Source organism: Helicoverpa armigera, chromosome 13 (assembly GCF_030705265.1).
Source record: "Helicoverpa armigera isolate CAAS_96S chromosome 13, ASM3070526v1, whole genome shotgun sequence".
NCBI classification, from domain to species: Eukaryota; Metazoa; Arthropoda; class Insecta; order Lepidoptera; family Noctuidae; genus Helicoverpa; species Helicoverpa armigera.
Window position 1 is genome coordinate 11,114,893 of NC_087132.1, and position 19,806 is coordinate 11,134,698.

The window sequence follows — 19,806 nt, forward strand, 5'->3', positions numbered from 1 at the left end:
ATTTCTGTAATATTAAGACTAATCAAACCACACAGTCCCTCTTTAGTCCACCCCTGGACGCCCCTAAAGGTTGAGTAAAGCCACGGAGGAAGGAAAGATGAACGGAGATGCCATAACGCAGGTAGGTCAAGAGCCTTCTTGTATGGCCCATTTCACTGATTACCGGTAAAGTATCAGTTATATGATAGTTAATACTATCTGCCTGATAAAAGCTGCTTATATTTTCTGCCAGATATTGCTATCCGAGGCTGTGATACCATCATTTATAGATTATTTGTCAGATATGTTACTGGAAGGCTATCAGAGATTTCATCAGTATTCGGTGAAACTGGCCAAAGTCAAATAACACACGGTGAACGTGACCAAAACGCTCAGTTACGAGTGAACAGACGAGGCGTTCAGGTAATTTGACATACGTACATATCTATCGAAGATTTTTGGTTTTACAAAATAAGGGTAGGTTCCGTAGAAGGCGTGTAAGTGCGGAGCTAGTAACGATCCTCGTCCCCCGAACACTCTCTTAAGAGATTTTGCATTATGACATCTCTGCTCTTTATTTAGTCCTTCATGAATAAAGCTTATCTAAGGGATGAATACAAATGAGGGTAAAAACTATACCCGTTTGATAGTATCGGTGTGGTTATTTAAATGCATGTCTATGATGACCTCGTCGGAGCCGATGGACTTTTTACTGGGGGTCACGATGCCTATGTCCACGTCTGTGTTGGGGGTCAAACCGTTGATGGGGTCCTGGAATTGGAGAAAATACTTCAGCTTAGAATTAAGATTGATATTTGAGATATCTTTCCAAGTTTTCTAGTGTTCAGTTTGTAATATTTTTTGGAAGCGCCTAAAATGTTTTAATAGCAGTTTTGCTACAGGAAGTGTTGCTAGTCGAATTTCTATAGGCACAGGTGGATCAAACACAATCATTTACTTGCAACGTCACTTTCTATTATCTGCGTAGGTACTCTCCTATTACACCTTTATGTACTTCCTTATATATTCTCTAATGCACTTTCTTTCTCTATGTACGCACTTACTATGTCCCCTATCTTCTGTCTAATGTACCTTCACCTACTTAATAAGGAAGCATTATGTATTTCTGTATCTACGTACTAACCCTATATACCCCCTATTTAATCCCTCTCTGTACTTTAATTATGTGAGAAAACAAATTCTCACCGCATTTAAAGCGTCGCAAGCCATGAGTTCGTTCTTAGAGAGATGTTCAACAACCGCCGCCGCGTAGCAGTCACCCAGCATGTTGTTCTGCGTACGGATGCGGTCACTGGAAGTATTTAAAATATAATTTATATAAGAACACAAGCTGTGTGAAAATTGGATGTCATAGTTTGGTGTAGTGTACAGGGAGACCAAAGAAATGATTGTTGGATTGTGTGGAAGACGATATTAAATGGGACGACGGCTGCAGAGTTGAGAGATGAATTTAGGTCGATGAGTATGGGACCAATTATTTAAGGTAGGAATTGTATAAATACACTTTGACTTTTGAAATAAAAATGAGCTATCATTGGTTCTCAAAGACAGTCAGGAAACAAGCCCCACTGGGTTTACCCCCGTAGGGCATTATGATTAGTTTGCACGAGTTATCGCGACAATAGTACGTACACAAAAAGCTTATGAAGAAACAAGGGTCTTAGTCAGTAAGAGTCTGACACTACCTTTCACGCTGCACGCATAATGAGATTTCATTCATTTGATAATTTCCTTCCAAGAAAAGAACATCATAGGTTCTTATGAAACTTAAAGGATAAGTGCACATGATTATCATTTACTTACTTAGTAATGTAACAGTGAAAGTACTCACACAAGCCAGTCAACAGCAAACAGCAGCGAGACATCATGTGTGGGCGCATCTACTGCAGCTAGTACTACCAGCAGTAACACCATCGCTGCTGATGGTACTGATGCTGATGACACTGAAGCTGCTGTAGACGTCAGGCTGCAAATAAATGATAAATGTGTTAAATAATATAATTGTCACCACTTGTTGTGAAGACAAAGATCTTGACTTTCTATATGAGAGTACCAAAGGAGGTTTTTTTTCACAGAGGACTTGAACGGATCCTTAATGTGCATAATAATGGAATAATGCGAACGCTGAAACTGTCCGCCTTTTTTGTATCTGATTGAGACTGCTGGTAGGAGTTTCGTTTTTTTATCACAAAGAATTTACTATTCGAGGGCAAGCCAGTAAATAATGAAGTAATAAACTCACAAAATAGTAGCAAGCTGGGCAAATCCAAACTGTATGACCGTCCCATCCATCTAGATATTACAGTCCATAGAGATTAATATAATATTGAAGAAATAAACTTACAAAATAGTAGCAAGCTGAGCAAATCCAAGATGTATGTTGTTCATCTGGCAGACGAACACACTGGCTACTGAGAGGAACAGTGCGGTGCCGTCCATGTGGATGTCACAACAGATGGAGAGGATATAGCAATAGATACAATAATAACTTACAAAATAGTAGCAAGCTGAGCAAATCCAAGATGGATGTCGTTCATCTGGCAGACGAAGACGCTGGCCACGGAGAGAAACAGTGCAGAGCCATCCATGTTAATGTTGCAGCCGATGAGTTAGACAGTAATGAAGAACTAAACTCACAAAATGGTAGCAAGCTGAGCAAATCCAAGATGTATGTCGTTCATCTGGCAGACGAACACACTGGCCACGGAGAGGAACAGTGCGGTGCCGTCCATGTTGATGTTGCAGCCGATGGGTAACACGAAGCGCGTGATGCGCGGGTCGATCTGTAGCGGCCCCTCCATCGCGCGGAATGTTACCGGGAGCGCTGCGGCACTGGAAACAGTAGTGTTTGTTTATAAGATTTTTTTGTTATATCATCAATATTTGGAAATATTAAAAAAAAAAATTATGAATCTTATGTCGTAACCATGATGTAACTTATGTTCTCCTCATGAAACACTTCACTGACTATTGGTTATCTGTCCAAATATGGATGAGAAAATCGTGAAACGTTTACAATTTCATGATGTGACAGATCAAGTTGCTGAAATTATCCAGAATTTTTTGAGGCTAACTATGAAAATAAACCCTGAAAATAATATTTTTATGAAAAAGAAATCTACTGTGATAAAGAGAATTTTTCAGTTAAAAAGTAGAAAAAATCATTAAATTTTTATGTATGTACAGCCATACAGATATAATGTAGATAAAAGCCATATAAAAGCCTATAATTCTTGAAATAGATTTGATAGTCTTCCAAAGAGGTTGCGTGCTTTGAATTTATTCGCAGTAGCTGACTGCGGAAATACCTGCTTCTCATGTAATTTAATTCAGGGTTTTCTATTTTTAGTCTGATCTATACTTGGTTCTAAGTTATTATGCACGCAGCCAAGTTGGAAATCAATAGCTGCTACCTTCTTACGCAATGGGTACGGTGAATTTTATTTTATCGATTTTATTGTTCAGATTTGTGTACTGCGTATAAAAATCACAATAATTGATATCCATGAATATCAAGTTGGGCGTATAAATAAAAGTATTCACCTTTTGGTCTAACTTTATCAGTGCTACTTCTGTCTGAAAATCTGGGTGTTGTCTAGGTAAAAGTAAAAGCGGTATGACTCTTCGTGAATTATTTTAAGTCCTAAAAAATTCGTTCACCTGCTACAAATAATAAAGATGTTCTACTAGATATAAAGGTAATCGTTTAAGAGGTATCTTACCTTTTATGTAAAGGAAATTATTTCCTAGTTAAATTCACATAGGACCAAATAATGGTCCCAATACATCACAAGTCAATCATGTTACGAAACGGTTACATAACAATTAATGAAACGGTACATTCTTTGATTGAGAGTATATGACGACCAATTAAGAAGCCCATCCGAATGAGTTCATTCATTTGAGAATATAAAAGTTATGACCTTTTTTGTGAACTTTATGGCCACTAATGTTAGTGCAAAATAAGATTCAGTAATATTTTTAAGTATTTGAAATTGCTTGATTGTTATCTTTCATGAATTGATGATTTATACAACTTAATTTTGCGTTTATCAGAGTAGTATTAGAGTTTGATCATTTTGCATTTTTGTCATGCCCAACACACGAGTATTTCAGTGATAGTACGGTAGACTGCACATCAGTGGTAACTGTCATGCACCTTAACTCAATTTTCCTTTAGAACTGTTACCACTGACCTGAAGTTGACTGTACGTTATAGTGGTAAGAGTGTTGAAAAGGAAAATCATGATAAGCACACATGAAAAGGAAGAAAAGTGGAGATGCCCCACTCCTTTCTTATAAGAGGAATCTCCAATAAAGATTAATCAAGAAAGTTCCAAAACCTGTCATAAATGAGATTTGGAAATTAAAACAACAAATACTTACGTAGAAGCAGTAGCAGAAGCCGTGAGCATGGCATGGGACAATCCCCAGTAGAACTTGTAAGGGTTGCGCCGTAGAAACATGAAGTATATGACCTGCATCACTATGAGCTGGTACAAGTAGACCCCTACTGCTACCGTCGCTATGAACCAGGCTAGTTGAGACATTACTGACGCTGAAAATAAAATGGAGACAGGTTTATATATAAATCACATAAGAAGTAAGAGTAAGAGAATTCAATTCTGGGTTAAGCCGGCCGTTGTTTATAAGCTATCTGTATACCTTGTGAATTTTCAGTTAAGTAAAAGAAACAAAGCAACTTTGGAGTTGAAAAATTTGAGGATGTTCAACAAGTTTTTTAAACTGATTAAAGTAACTGGAAAAGTTAATAGACCCGTTGCACAACTGCAAACATTAAGTCAGCCTATAGTTTAATAGGGCTCATTAATCTGTAGGAAGATGAATGATAGTGCGTACATACATTACAAAAATCAGGTATCAGCCGATATCAGACCGTTTGATAGGATTTATAATCAGCCAGCCACTTTATGTTACAAAATCCTTTGTTTACACACATGTTTTACAAATTATCTTATCTTAAATATTTATAGTTTATTCTGCAGTATGCGACAGTCTTTGATTAAACACATTAAACTTACCAACATCATTGACCCCAAGAATCTTCCCAGCTATAACACTGCTGACTCCAATGGGGGTGAACCACATAACCCCAGTCACCATCTTCATGATAACCTCGAAGATAGCTTGGAAGAAGTCGATGACCACTTGGCCTTTAGCCCCTAACGTGCCCAGAAGACTGCCAAAGACGAGGCAGAAGAATACTAAGCCTAAGGTGTTGGTTCCTGACCTGAAAAAGACATGGAGAAGATTGAAAATATATTTGAGGAAGTTTTTGGAACGTTCCGTATTTCCAGCAAAGTCATCGATGTAGATTTCGTTGGCTTTAATCGTCCAAAAGAAAAATTATAATAATGCTTCACTTTGTAAGAACTTCAAAAGTTGTAACTATAGTTCTATAGAATAGACTTTGGCCTTGTCAGTTTTAGTTCGACGGTTAGGTATTAAAAATTAGTTGCTCTATTAGACATGTGCACGAGCTCATCGTAACCCTAACTTGCCCTTGAAAAGCGATCGATATACTTATTTTCCAATAGGATTATTATGTCAGTTTTAAAGAGGCAGTGAATACGTTGAACCATCGGTTGAAATTTTTTAAGAAAAGTCTATGTGTTTGGGCTTATTAAAATGAGGTCCATTGACGAAAATACGGTCAATCATTTTATTTTCCATTCACACAAAACACCATAATTGCTCAGCCACCAAAAGTAATACAGTATGACTTAATGTTCATATAAATGAGCTCACCTGTATGCCACAACCCGAACCATAGCAGGCACGGTGTCATTATCACTACCGTTCCTCCCAAACATTACAGGCGGTTGAGTATACACAGTGTGTGCTTGTTGGAAAGCCGCCTGCACGATGTTGTCGGGAAAAATGTTCCTGTGATCAATCAAATTATTTCACCCACGTATAACACACCAATCATAGTAATTGGTACAGTTTTCCAAACTAAAATGTCATTAGGTTAAAAGTTTTCGCCGGTAATAGGTGTGTTGGGATACATTACGGAGTTTTTTGATGAACATTTTGAGTTGTACCGCCCACTACCGTACATACTCGTATATGTGATATTACTATTATATTACGTGTACGAGTACCTACTATAATTGGAACTAAAGTATCTCCTAATACAATAGAGTGATAGAGTGCTCAGCGTGAGATGGAACATACTATCGTATTACTTATTAAACTTGTAGGTAATCTATACAACAATACTGATATTGGAATAGATGAAACCAATGAAATAGTCGATAAACAAGTATTCATCTAAATAAGTTCAATATTATACCTGCCAATATCCAAAATGCTGTCCAGAATACTATGTTCCCTCCTCTCCTCAACGTATGAACCAAACTGTTTAATTTCCGGCACTCCTGGATGGATCAGCATTGCCAGCAACAGTCCCAGAAAAGCGTTGAACATTGAAGTCAGAATAAAGTAAAGCAAAGTTCTCACAGCTATCTTTCCACTCATTTTTGCGTTCAAACTTGCTGAGCCAGCTATAAGACTGGCGATGATCAGAGGCAAGATCATAAGTTTGAGGAGCCTCATGAACAATTCGCCAGGGTACGAGATTATCATTAACGCGTCAGGGCCTAAGTGGTATGGCCGGAGTCCGAGACCTGGAACCAAAAATATGTTTTAGAAACAACATTCTTGCCATATGATTACAGTTATAGCAAATAGAGAACCAAATAAAAGTTAAATCAATAAGTTGACTGTTGGTATTGTTTAGGGTTCCGTACCCAAAGGGTAAAACGGGACCCTATTGTTTTCGCCCGTCCGTCCGTCCGTCTGTCACAAGGCTGTATCTCATGAACCATGATAGTTAGAGAGTTAGAGTTGAAATTTTCACAGATCATGTATTTCTGTTGCCGCTATAACAACAAATACTGAAAACTGGAATACAATAAATATTTTGGGGGGCTCCCATACAAAAACGTAATTTGTTGCTCATTTTCTAAATACTGGTACCTACGGAAACGTTTGTTTGCGATGCCGCCTCGCACTTGGCCGGTTTTTTTTTATTTAAATCCCTAACAGGTAATTCTTGTATACAATAGGTTTTCACGTTAAACATACAAGCTCTACTTTAAGATGTACCTATACCTACAGCTGTTTGATTGACATCATCAATATCAATACTTAATAGGATTACATCGTTTATGTTATGATGCTAAACCTTTTCCATTACTTTGAAAATGAATCTTGTTGTTATACGATTATCATAGAAAATCAGGTAGTTTCTTGACCAAAGAAAACTCAAAAATCGCTCGCAATGTGCGAAAACAAAGAAGCCGAAACCATGTGGTCAAACTTCAAGTATTGACGAATAAAGCATAATAAATGTCTCCCAGATGTATCTACTATTCTTAATACTTCATATGGTTGACTAAAGAACTATTTAAATCAGAACAGAGTATGTAACAAATTAAATTAGCAATAAGAAAGAGTTAGCTCTTAGAAACTATTGACTGGAACACGGCAACTAAAGCAAAATGATTTAAAAAATACACTTTTCTCACATGATTATATCTAAACGTTTATATCAACTTGTAAACAAAATATTTCGTCAATAAAAAATCTGACTTACCAAGACCGATCCCAGTGATGACTCCAGCCAGGGTCACGACCAACATCACATTGTCGACCAGAAACTTTCTGAAGCCAGTCCGTTCGACAGGAGCAGACCTGTCTTCGGTAGTCTTCGGCCCCCTATCACCAGGGCCCATCTTCGCGAACAAATATTCTGAAAACCGTTCACCTTTCTCCATTACAGGTGAAATTGGACTTTTCAGCCCAGATCCTTCGGACCTGGTTTGTCTAATAATACCGTTGTCACTTTTCCCACTCTTTTTAAAGAATTATTTTGTTATATCAACCTATCAAATGTCGTGTGTGGTGTGTTTATTGCATTGTTATCTAGTGTTGGTTCTACATGTATTAAAAAGGATTTTAATTTTAAACAAGTGGAGTTTTGTATTTGTTTTTGTTATTTAGGACGTTTAACACATTATTTTGTGCGGGGTGTTTTCTCCGCTTGTGAATGGCTTTTGAACCGCGATGCCCTGAGTCGGGTGGTACACTAACCCACAGTATTTCACTTGGCTGTTACTAGCTAACATCTACTTAAGCATTATCTATGTTCTCATCTAACTGTTTCGCGTCTATTGCTTGTTTTTCTTTTTGCTCTTCACTTCTAACTCCCCTTAAAGCGTCAATGTATGTTACGGTATAAAAATTCCCGTGCGGCCGGAATTGACGCAAGAAGCCATGTTTACGGATGCGCGCGCAACCATCGATTGCAGTTCCATTCACTTAGTTATATTAAATTTCTATAAATAGATTATTAAATTGTGGGCATTATAGTTTACCTAAGGTGTTGTGGGCGTTTGTTATGCAATTTTTTCTTTAATGAACTGCAAAAAAAGGAGCGGTTGTGACATGCGCAATGGACACTTTTCAGTCAATAGGAGCGACCTTATTTTGGCTGTCTGAGATTCTTTTGTTTCATAAAACTGCATTTAGAGAATGCATATTGTTCTTTCTGTATAACACGTCTATTTACAGTTGTAATTTCATTTTGAAAGACTTCATTGAAATAAAATAAAAATATTTTTTCATATCATGTAGATTTAGCCTTATGTAAGATTGCACTCTTGTTGATAAGAGTTTCTCAACTAGTATATGCAGTTGTAAATAAAAATATAGCGTCACTCAAAATATTTGGCAAGAGAAACTGATAAATAGATATCTGTATGATAAGCGCAATGCTGAATGTATTTTCGATTTCGTGTGTGAAAGTCAAAGACATTGCAAATACGTACATGTATGTGTACAATTGCGGTAAAAAAACTTAATTCCTAAAAAGAACCTAGTTCACTGAATAAGATACAAAATATTAAAAATAATCATCATTAATAGTAATCATCCAGTGTTCTTTTCTATAAAAAAATATACTATGGAAACTAACTAAAATCCACTATTATGAAAACTAGAAAAAAACAGAAATAGTTTCATGTGTTCTAAACTTTACAGTAAGAATTGGTCATTATCGGAAATGTACTTTTTTATCGCTTTCATTAATAGGTACTGAAACTCTAATTAATCTTCTAAAACGGCATTATTCAATGTCTTGATACCCTGATATGAGTGTTATGTACTACAATTATGTTCAAACAGCTGAACCGATTGAGATAAGTTTAAGTATTTTGACACGAAGATAATAATATAAGATGTAATGGAGTTTCGGAGGACACGTTAAACTGTAGGTCCCGACGGTCATTGAACATCTATGGCAGTCGTTACGGGTAGTCAGAAGCCAGTAAGTCTGAAAACCAGTCTTATCTGGGGATATTGGGTTGCCCAGGTAACTGGGTTGAGGAGGTCAGATAGGCAGGAGGTCCTTGTAAAATACTGGTACCCAGTTGCATCCGGTTAGACTGGAAGCTGACCCCAACGTAGCTAGGAAAACGCTAGGCAGATGATGAGATGATCATAAGTGTATTATGGAAATTCTAAGCCATTTTCAAACAAACAAAAAAATTAAGTCATGACGTCAAAATAAATAATTGTCAGAACTTCCAAATAAATATTTTATTCAGAGGACACAATGGTCTTTCTAATGGACGAAATTACAGATAACTGGGTGCGTCATGAATTTTAAATGTCAAAATTGACGGCATTTTTCCAGAATAATGTAGTAGTTAGGCTTTTATAGGAATTAAACCTACCTTCGATCGCTTTCAATTCGTAATGATAGATACCGAATGACGACATTGAATTGATAGATCCCTCAACGAGTAATTTTTCGAATGTAAGTTTGTTTGTAACGCAAAAACGGCTGTTCCATCCCTTCTATATAACAGAAAGGAATATTTTTACTGTTTGTTTCTACCCTAAAGGCTCAGAAACTACTGAACCGATTTGAAAAAATATTTTTCTGTTGGAAAGCTACATCCTTCCCGAGTAACATAGGCTATACTTCTATTTTATCCCGGTATGGCAGTAGTTCCCACGGAACGCAAAAGGAAACCGCGAGAAAACGGCTAGTTATATACAAAATTAGGCGCAGACAGAGCTGTATAATTTGAAATGAAATGATGTAACTATTAAACATAGACAAAACCAAGTGATGAGTCTAGTATTAACGATTTGAATCCTACCGCAATGCTATCAGACAAAGGTTCAAAACATCCTACACAGCCATTGTTAAGGCCTTGTACTATTGCTATTGAAGAAAATAAACGATTGATGTCATTATGCTTGATCTACCAGGTGTATGTTTTCTTGTGAAACATGTGTTTCGAAGCGGTGGTAATAAAAAAAAAGGTTTTTTAGTAGTAATATGAGGAGGTAAATATGGTCAGTGATAAGAAATATACTCATACTTCATGAAATGTAATTTATCTAAGTGCCTAGACTATAGGACAATAGTTTAGCCAACTTGTATCTGACAGTTGATTTTGGATACCATATCGTGAATCCTTTCCCATACTAAAGCGGTGATAACTGATCATTGTACCTAATATGCCAACTAACAATCACCACTATACTAATTAATCAGGATCTTAATCCGAGTAATCAATATAGAGGTTTACTAGTACGAGGTTACTACTACAAGGGGGATACTCGACGTATAAATATTTACCGACTATTAGACTAAAATGTCATCGATTTTACAAAACTACATATTTGTTTGAATGCAATGAAACTAGACATCTACTATGGAAAATGTGTCTTGGAGGAGACTTGATTTCCGCATACATGGAAATTGAGTCACAGTATGAATGAATATGACTTCCTCAGCTATCGACATTCATACTTCTGATATAACATAGTGTGTTAAGGGTGAACATGGAAGGATGGAGAGGTAGAGGTAAACAGAGGAAAATGTGTATTGATGGCCTGATAGTGCAAGAAAAATACATACAAAACAATATAAAGAAAGACTTGATGATTCCAAATTTTTTAGTGAGAATCATGATGATGGTACTGACAACATTATTTTACCTTTGAAAGACTTTTTCTTGCTATTAGCCATTTAGTCAGCAACAAATTACTTAGTAAGTTATTCTTTTATCATTTTACCCAAAAGATATACATGTAATAACAAGACTTTATGTCTGGTTTTATGTACATATATATACTCAAAGAAAAATTAAAAACTACTTTCACATCTTTTTTTTGTATTACATTTTAGTAATTAGATTACGACTACTCGAACCCGCGACTTTGTCTCTACTAAGCAACCACCGTGTTTTAAAGCTATTTGGAACTTGAACTTGATGTGACATTGAAAAACTAGGTAAGTTATTTTATTGGGTAAATTGATAACGGCATGCAATGATTAGTTCTACCCTTCTTTAGTTAGGTAATCTTTGCATGTTATAATTTTTTTTTGAACTAGGTACACGAAACACGACATTTCTGATACCTGTATCACTCAGTAGACAAAATAGCCAAAAATTCACACTACCATTGTAACACCAGCTTTCATCTAAAAACCATGCAAGATCATGGACACAATTCAATGACTCGGGAATCGAACCCGCGACCTCCGCTTTGGGATCCAGATTAAAAACTACTACAACGTCCTGTCGTTTATATCAGGATGCAAGTTTACTGCGGATTACAATAATCGAGCCATCCTTTGTTTGCGATTAGAGATTGAATTTTTACAATAGTTTCATATAATTATGTTAATCAATAATCTGCAGCTAGTCAACTACTGTCAATAGACAGACAAATTTATACAGAATAATATAACATACCTCGCTACTTATGGAGAGATTATTTCAAGTTTGTTCCCAGTCACATGGAAAACCGATTGTTCACATGAACAGACACACCGTTAGTGAAAAATTAAATGAAATGATCAATTGTATAGGCCATAGGTGACGGCCGAACTAGGAAATACAATATTTAGTCATAGTTTATATAACAAAATGGACGTGAATGCAAGTTTTTAGATCACAAAGTGTTTTATTTCCATAACATATGACATCAGGACACGTACCATTTTTATATTACCTATATTTTGTTAAGTTATTGGGTATCAGGTACGAACGAATAGAATTTTGGTATAAAAGCAAATACTTCGTTGTATTTTATTAGCGTTTGTTTAATTTAGTCTTGTGATCGACTTTTAGTTATTCTCTATCAAATAAAAATTACTTCCTAGTACTGCCCTATATTTTGGTTATACTTCGTATAATATGAAATGCCCTGACAAAATTTCATGTTTCACTGGTTCCACTCCTGAATTTACATTTTCTATGCTGCATATTGAAGATATATAAGTTCTTTTAAGCTGCCGTTTACGGGAATAAAAAACATTTAAATGTACGTAGGATGGTAACCGTCTTTAACGCGGCTTTAATTTTAAATCCTTTAAGAAATATGGCTTCGCAGAACTAAATTCTAATGGCAGTATTCTACTGATATAATCGGTCAAAAGCATTACTGTTACCTTATATTAGTAAAAAAAATATTTTTAGTTGTACTTATAGCACTAAATTAAAGAACATGAGACTGAAATTGTGATTTGAAGGCACTTGAAAATTGGTCGGACCTAGCTGTCATTTCAAGACAATTTAAAATCTGAGAACCAGTCTCACCAGGAATTATATTGAGTTAGGGAGTGACAGATAGGCAGCAGCTACACGTAAAACATGGCTACTTTGCTGCATCTGGTTAAACTGGAAGCCGACAAAAGGTGGGATAAGCTAGGATTATGAGCTATCTAAACCTCTTTTTATGCCAATACATTAGAGTACACAACTATTGTCATATTCCAATACTTCCTTGATAATTCACCATTCAAACCCATAGCAGTTTGACCCAAGAACATCCCATTTGATCAGCTGACCACAACCAAAGGATCCACATTGCCCCTTGATATTGCTTCAATAAATCACAATTCTACATAAGTGGTGTCATGTAGTCGGCCATTGCAGCCGAATGCCGTACTAAATCATTTTACTTTGATACTTTTATAACTTGCGATATGTGCAGTAATAAATCTGTTGAGGAAGGATTTGTATTGATTTATTTATAGTGTGGAATTACTTGTGTTAAGTGCTTAACTAATGATTCGTTTGTTGCCAAGAATTTTTCATTGATGGGTATGGTTTTTGCAGAATCCGTGTGTATTTCTGTCTCTGAGTTTTTTTTTCTAAGTTATTAGATTTTATTAGTTTTAATCTAGAAGGCATTGTGTGTCTTTTTTTCTTGAGATAATCGTTTGCGGGTCCTGGTTTTTATTCTCCAACTTAGGCCTAAAATTCATATTGGTTCAATACTTCAAGGTTAATCAGAATCTATTATATGTTAAATAGCATCAAATAATGCAATGGTAATACAAATATATGTATGTACTAGCTTCCGCCAGCGGCTTCGCCCGCGTGGTGTGTTGATAAAAAGTAGCCTATGTGTTAATCCATGGTATCACCTATCTACATACCAAATTTCAATCAAATCGGTCCAGCCGTTTTTGCATGATTGAATAACAAACATACATCCATACATTCTCACAAACTTTCACATTTATAATGTAAGTAGGATGTTCTCAGCTGATGAAAGGCACTTATAATAGATGAACGAAATACCAGATCTTTCTTCGAAACTACGACAGACTTTCATGCACCAATGCTTAGGAAATTGGCAACAGAAAAAAATCTGGCCGACTTTGTACCTACTCGCTACTAAAGTTGCAGCCAAATCTAATATACTATTATTTTCTATATTACGTTTTTATTCCATTTTTAATTTAACAATATTAATAATAATAAGAGGTATGGATTGGTCAAGGAACTGATTCCGGAGGCAGTACTTCTTGATACGGCCGTATTGTGAGTAGGTTTCTGACTGTGGAGCACTACACCGGTAAATTGGACCCTGTGAGGATATCGGTGGCAATTTTTTTTTTATTTTCAATAGATACGTCATCATCATCACCATCGGTCTTTAAATTTTCTCATTTCAGAGCACAGGCCTCCTCTCAGAAGAGCGTTTATCACCATGCTTGCACAATGCTGGCTAGTAATAATACGTACTTCTGTTTTATACACAAAAACCTCTCTTAAATATAAAAAAGCCAACTGCATATCTTTTACATACTCCTAGCACTTTCTCCATTTCCCTCTCCATCTATCATCATGCTTTATCGTCTCCACATGCATTTCAGTCAGCATATAATAATTATTATGATTGTAAATGGAACGCATCTTGGCCGATGCATCCAGGCTAATTCGTGTGTCATGCTCGATATCAACTGGTTAGATGGGAATGCACGCGAGTCAATGAAGACAACTGTTGCTTCCTATATCGTAATTTTATGACGTATGACGTTTTTATATCTTTTGAGGAGGATCTTTTAAAACTCATACTTATGGGTGTTTTAAGTTTGACCACTATGTGTCTGTCTGTGGTACTAAGCTCTTGAAGGGATGAACTGAACTGGATAGGTTTTTTTAGAAAAATCTTTTGTCTTTACTGCGATAGTTTATTCCTTTATTCCTAAGATACTGTAGTTTTCTGTAGTTCATGTCGTAAAGGGGTTTGTTATTTTGTTGTGGTATGTAAACGTGCTATGCTACAACTCTGTATGGTATATACTATTATTTAATTTTTATTCCTTACCTTTTAAAAGTTGATCTGATACACTCTCCTACAGTAAAAAAAATCTGTATAATTAAAAGCAATTTATATCAACAAAAAAATATGAACTTGATTGTTATCAAACGATTTCATAGGAAAATGTTTGTTTCTGCTTGATATGTCTAATTGATACTGATGCATTATGTGCGTGTCTTTGCGTGTTTTTCTACAATTGGAACTAATTTGTAGTGAACCGCCAAGTGGAATTTTTGTATTTTTTTATAATTGACATAATACGAATGATCAGTTTTCCGCTAAGACCCTTAATTAGCTAATTTCTACAGGATTCTTAGAATTATTAAATACTAGCTAGTGCCCGCGACTTCGTCTGCGCAGGTTTAGTATTTCGAACAATATGTTTACAAATTGTAGCCTATGTGTTATTCTGATGTATAAGCTATATTATTGTAAAGTTTCATTAAAATCCATTCAGTAGTTTTTGCGTGAAAGAGTAACAAACATCCATACATCCATACATCCATACATGCATACATCCATACATACAAACTTTCGCGTTTATAATATTAGTAGGACTATGGTAATATTTTGATCTTGAAACAGCATTCATGAGACAACTACGCTACCTTAAAATACGACACGTATAAAGCGAACTCTATGATTGACGTTTCAGTAGAAACGTCAACCATCTGTTGTAACAATGAGGGTTTTCTAAAATGGCAATCCACGAGGTGGCAGCACCGAGTCGTCAGGTCCAATAACTGTCAAAGTGCTTATCTTTACTATGAATAGTGAACGATTTTAGTGTTTTTTTTATTTTATAATTAAAGCACTGCATTATTGTTTTACTATTGCGGTTGAGTAAATAAAAAAAACTAAATCATATTGTGTTAACAAATTTTTCAACAAGCTTTTCCTTAGTACCAGTGACTTTTGCACCCTCTCTCTTAGCTCAATTTTTAGTTCGGAAACCTTATTCTGACCGTAGTCCATAATAAAATCAATAACACTTCCAATATAACAGAATTTCAATAAACAATAAGTTCGGCACCTACGATTCCATACTATTTGACAGCTGTTTGGACCAGACGCATACGTGGCGCCACCCGGTGGCAGAAAAAATTTCAAAAACCCTCATTACACAAATATTCAGGTCTATATATTTTTTTTATATGGATTAACTAATAATTTTGTGCAAAACCTAAACCATCTATTTACTACAGATTATAATAATGTTTCTAAGAAGTTTCATCTTTATAAAAGAGAACATATTTTTTGATAGACGGGCAAAATTGAATACAGCTGCAAAATGGACTGGAATGACTATCCGCTGAAATTAGCAAGCCGACAGACCATCAGATCCAATCCGACTAATCTTATTTCTATCAGTTACACAAGACACTCTCGGTCAGTGTCCACCTTTAAATGAAATATTGGACGCAGCTTTACACACAGCTATTAATATGAGCACGTGCCAACATTCAAATGCCAATAATAGATATACCACACTATACCACGGGTTGAAACACTCATTACAAGATCAATGATCTTATTATTCCAATTCGAATTTCACTAGCGAATTCGAATGACAGTTCGCATTTTGACAGGTGACAGTTTGGTGATTTTGACATAAGGTAATGGAGAAGATGAGACTCTGTAGATCTCAAAAGAACATTAATTTGAATATTAAAGAAGATAAAACAGTAAAATTGTGTCTTGCCGAGTACCTACAATAATGTCTTCAGTGAAAAGGCATCTTAAAAACGCTATCAGATGTGATGTTTTTGATCAAATATCTACTAAGTTAGATGATCTTAGACTATGTAACAGACTACACATGAAAGAATTCCACCCTCAACAACATGAAACTTACTGCCAAAACTGTTTAATCCAATGTATTTCCTTTTCCAATAATTTCCTTTAACGTTGTATCACATTTCAAATACATATAAGATCGTCTCAGCTTGGCAGCCTCTGTGTATCTATGCAACACTGACAAACACCTACTGATATGCTATGTTAATATTTGAATGTCATAATAGAGTAGAAACAATACAAGTTTTATTATTAGTTTTAGTACTTATAAGTAGCGCGGATTATGAAGATTTAATTACCTGATGTTTTGTTTAATTGTTTTTGATAAGGATTTGTGTTAATTAGAACATTACAGTGCAAAATGAAATGCCTGTCTGCGGATTTTTATAACCTATCCTTTGTTTTTGGATTAAAGATTGTTTATATGAAGGTAATGTCACAAGTCAGTTTCTAATTATATGGTCCTCTGGAGTTTCGTAAACCCCGAGACATGGCTGGATTAATATAACTTAGATTATAGATTAAACTTCAAGTAATATTGCAAAAATATGTCAGTATATTTTTTATAGAGGTATATGGATGTCAAATAAGTTATTAAATTATACAGTTTATGTTAACCATGCATAAATACTCAAGAAAGTAAATAAACAGATTATAAAATTCGCATAAATCTAGCCGAGAATACTCGTATCGGTAATTACTTTTATTATATATTATAATCTGAAGTAGGTATCTATGAACTCAAACATGGATAAAATTCGCTGCCAAACAATAATCACAGTAGATCATAAAATATTTGTAGCCATTCCAATAATTGTGTCCATTCCAAGAGTTATCTATAATTAAATACAAAATCACGTGCAGGTATTAATACCTATCTTGTCAGAAACCATTGTAGTTGCATTTCATATTAAATCTAAACGTCTAGTCGTTTATTTTAAGAGTGATTAATTAATGATAATTAGCTATTGCATATTTTTAGCTTTAGAAATATAAGGCATAAGTAATAGAACGCCCTCGGAACAATACTTTTTTAACGGTTCTCAATTTTGAGAAGATCTCAAATATCTGTACTATCACAGCTACGTATGTTTTGCGAGACAAATACTTTTAAGAAGAACTTAAAGTTAAGTAAAGTTTAAGTATTTTACGGTTAGCTTCTACCCAAACCAATTTGAGTAGGATTGCTCTTCTTCATTCTAATGGTAAAAGTAGTACAAAATCATTCCCTTTATGTATGTATACTTATATATTTCTGACATTTATTGACTCAGATTTACCGGCAAAGACTACGATTAAGCAATAAGTTTAGTATGCTAATTCTTTATTAAAATAGTGCTATTTTTAGGTAATGCCTAATTACGGGAAAAAAAGAAGTGCTTAAGAGACTTAATACTACTAAACAATGTTTTATAATGTTTAAATTCTAATCTTCTGCTCATTGGTTACCTGCATCCCGAGATAACTCCTTTCCGCACATGGCTAAAGAATAGGCTCTATGGCATAAGTTATTCTAATACATTGCCAAGTTTGATCAAAATTCTGTAGTTGTAGCTTGAAAGATTAACAAATATAACCACGTACATATAAGTTTGTAAACCCGCATTGATAATACCTTGAAACCCGATTATGTTGGGTAGAAATGTTTTTAAGTTATGACTACTTATATGTATATGAGGTATATTTTTCCTGCCCGTCATGATACAAGCTTCAGATCTTATGTATTGGCTGTGGCCCTATCTACAGCGAAAATATTGTCAAATCGGCCGGTCTTATCTAAAACTATACTTTTTTTTTCATGGTTTTGAGAATGAAAAGAGGTAACTGAATAGTTATTTATTATTTCACTCATGGAATATTTACTTGAGATAACTAATTAATATTAATTTCATAAATCAACTAATACTAACTTTAACTAGACCACGAGGCAACGTAACTTATAGGTTTTCTTTGCGGTTATTGTTTAAACACATAATAAATAATCAGTAAGCCATTGCTTTTTTAAAAATAAAAGCACAAAAAAACTCACCTTTTAATTGCTTAATTTTGACTGATTTCCAACTTCTGTAGTCACAAAATAATTTTCACTTATTTTTCCCGCCACCAAGAAAAAAATACGTCAAACAATAGACAAGCTACAATGAACGCCACTTTTAAATTTGGAATGTTAAAAACGCGCCGAAGAATTTAAAAAATCGAAGGCGTCACACATACAGCCTATATTGGCACGGAACGAAAAATAAATGGTGGAATTTTCATAGCGGCCCTGATTTTTATGTTGTTCTTTTAAGTATTATAGCCGTATGTATGGGTGTTAAATCTAATACAAAGCTGTGGAGTCTTCCGACTTTTGTTGGCAACTACATCGTTGCATCTGCATCAAGGTTATTTTAATCGTGTGCCATGACTTATTGAACTTTTATTTGTAGGGACAATTTATTGGTCTGTTTGAACTGAAGAACCGCTGGACAGTTACGCAATGATACATGTTTCAATTAAAAATCGTTACAATAACAACTCTTTTTCATATTATTGTGTTTTTATGTAGGTAGGTATTTCTTTCATATTTTTTTTCATTACGTCGAAACAAAAAGAGTTTAGGAAAATGATTTTTTATTTTTTATTTCCTAACAACATAAGCTAGCAAATAATAATTATTTTATTTACTTACAATAATATTTTTAATTTTGTTTAGTGGGAACTGAGCCATCTGTTCACACTCGTATGAACCTGTTTTCTCTCTCGCGGTATTACAACGGGTCCACTGTACGTCTTGACATTGTGATTCTTAAAGCCAAATATAGATGTCGCCTGAGAGCAAATTATGAAAAATATATGACTACTATTTTTAGGGTTCCGTACCCAAAGGTTAAAACGGGAACCTATTGTTTTCGCTCTCTCTGTCCGTCCGTCCGTCCGTCTGTCACCAGGCTGTATCAGATGATGTATCTCTGTTGCCGCTACAACAAAAAATACTGAAAACTAAAATATAATAAACATTTTGGAGGGCTCCCATACAACAAACGTATTTTTTTTGCTCATTTTCTAAATAATGGTACGGAACCCTTCGTGTGCGATTCCGACTCGCACTTGGCCGGTTTTTAAATAAAGTAAGCATATCTATCATTTTTCGGTATATACTAACTAGACTACCTTTAAAAGGAACAAACATTAATTTTGTGTTTATAGCATTAAAAAAGAAAAAATCCGTTCCGATAATTATTATGTCTACTACAAAAATACCAGACTATGAGAACTCAAACCTCGAATAATAAACTTTTTACACACTACGTTAAAACCTCCTTTCGGAATATCCAGTTTAAAAATGGAACACATGTTAACACG

General features: G+C 35.0%; 1 protein-coding gene across 3 annotated transcripts; it reads right to left on the reverse strand.

Moving 5' to 3' along the window:
* Positions 1 to 525: 525 nt before the first annotated feature.
* LOC110382527 (excitatory amino acid transporter) lies at positions 526 to 18,870 on the reverse strand. 3 transcript variants are annotated; one of them, XM_064037603.1, is made up of 10 exons: positions 18,491 to 18,870; positions 7,622 to 7,777; positions 6,317 to 6,650; positions 5,770 to 5,907; positions 5,043 to 5,251; positions 4,387 to 4,558; positions 2,638 to 2,832; positions 1,832 to 1,966; positions 1,186 to 1,291; positions 526 to 750 (listed from the first exon to the last, which is right to left on the reverse strand). In XM_064037603.1, the coding sequence occupies exons 2-10, from the start codon at positions 7,758 to 7,760 to the stop codon at positions 613 to 615; spliced, it is 1,566 nt and encodes a 521-aa protein (XP_063893673.1). In that variant the 5' UTR covers positions 7,761 to 7,777; positions 18,491 to 18,870; the 3' UTR covers positions 526 to 612. The 3 variants fall into 3 exon arrangements, with proteins under 3 accessions (XP_063893673.1, XP_063893674.1, XP_063893671.1); XM_064037604.1 differs by lacking the exon at positions 18,491 to 18,870 and adding an exon at positions 16,520 to 16,670; XM_064037601.1 differs by lacking the exon at positions 18,491 to 18,870 and having other exon boundaries at positions 7,622 to 8,176.
* Positions 18,871 to 19,806: the final 936 nt, after the last annotated feature.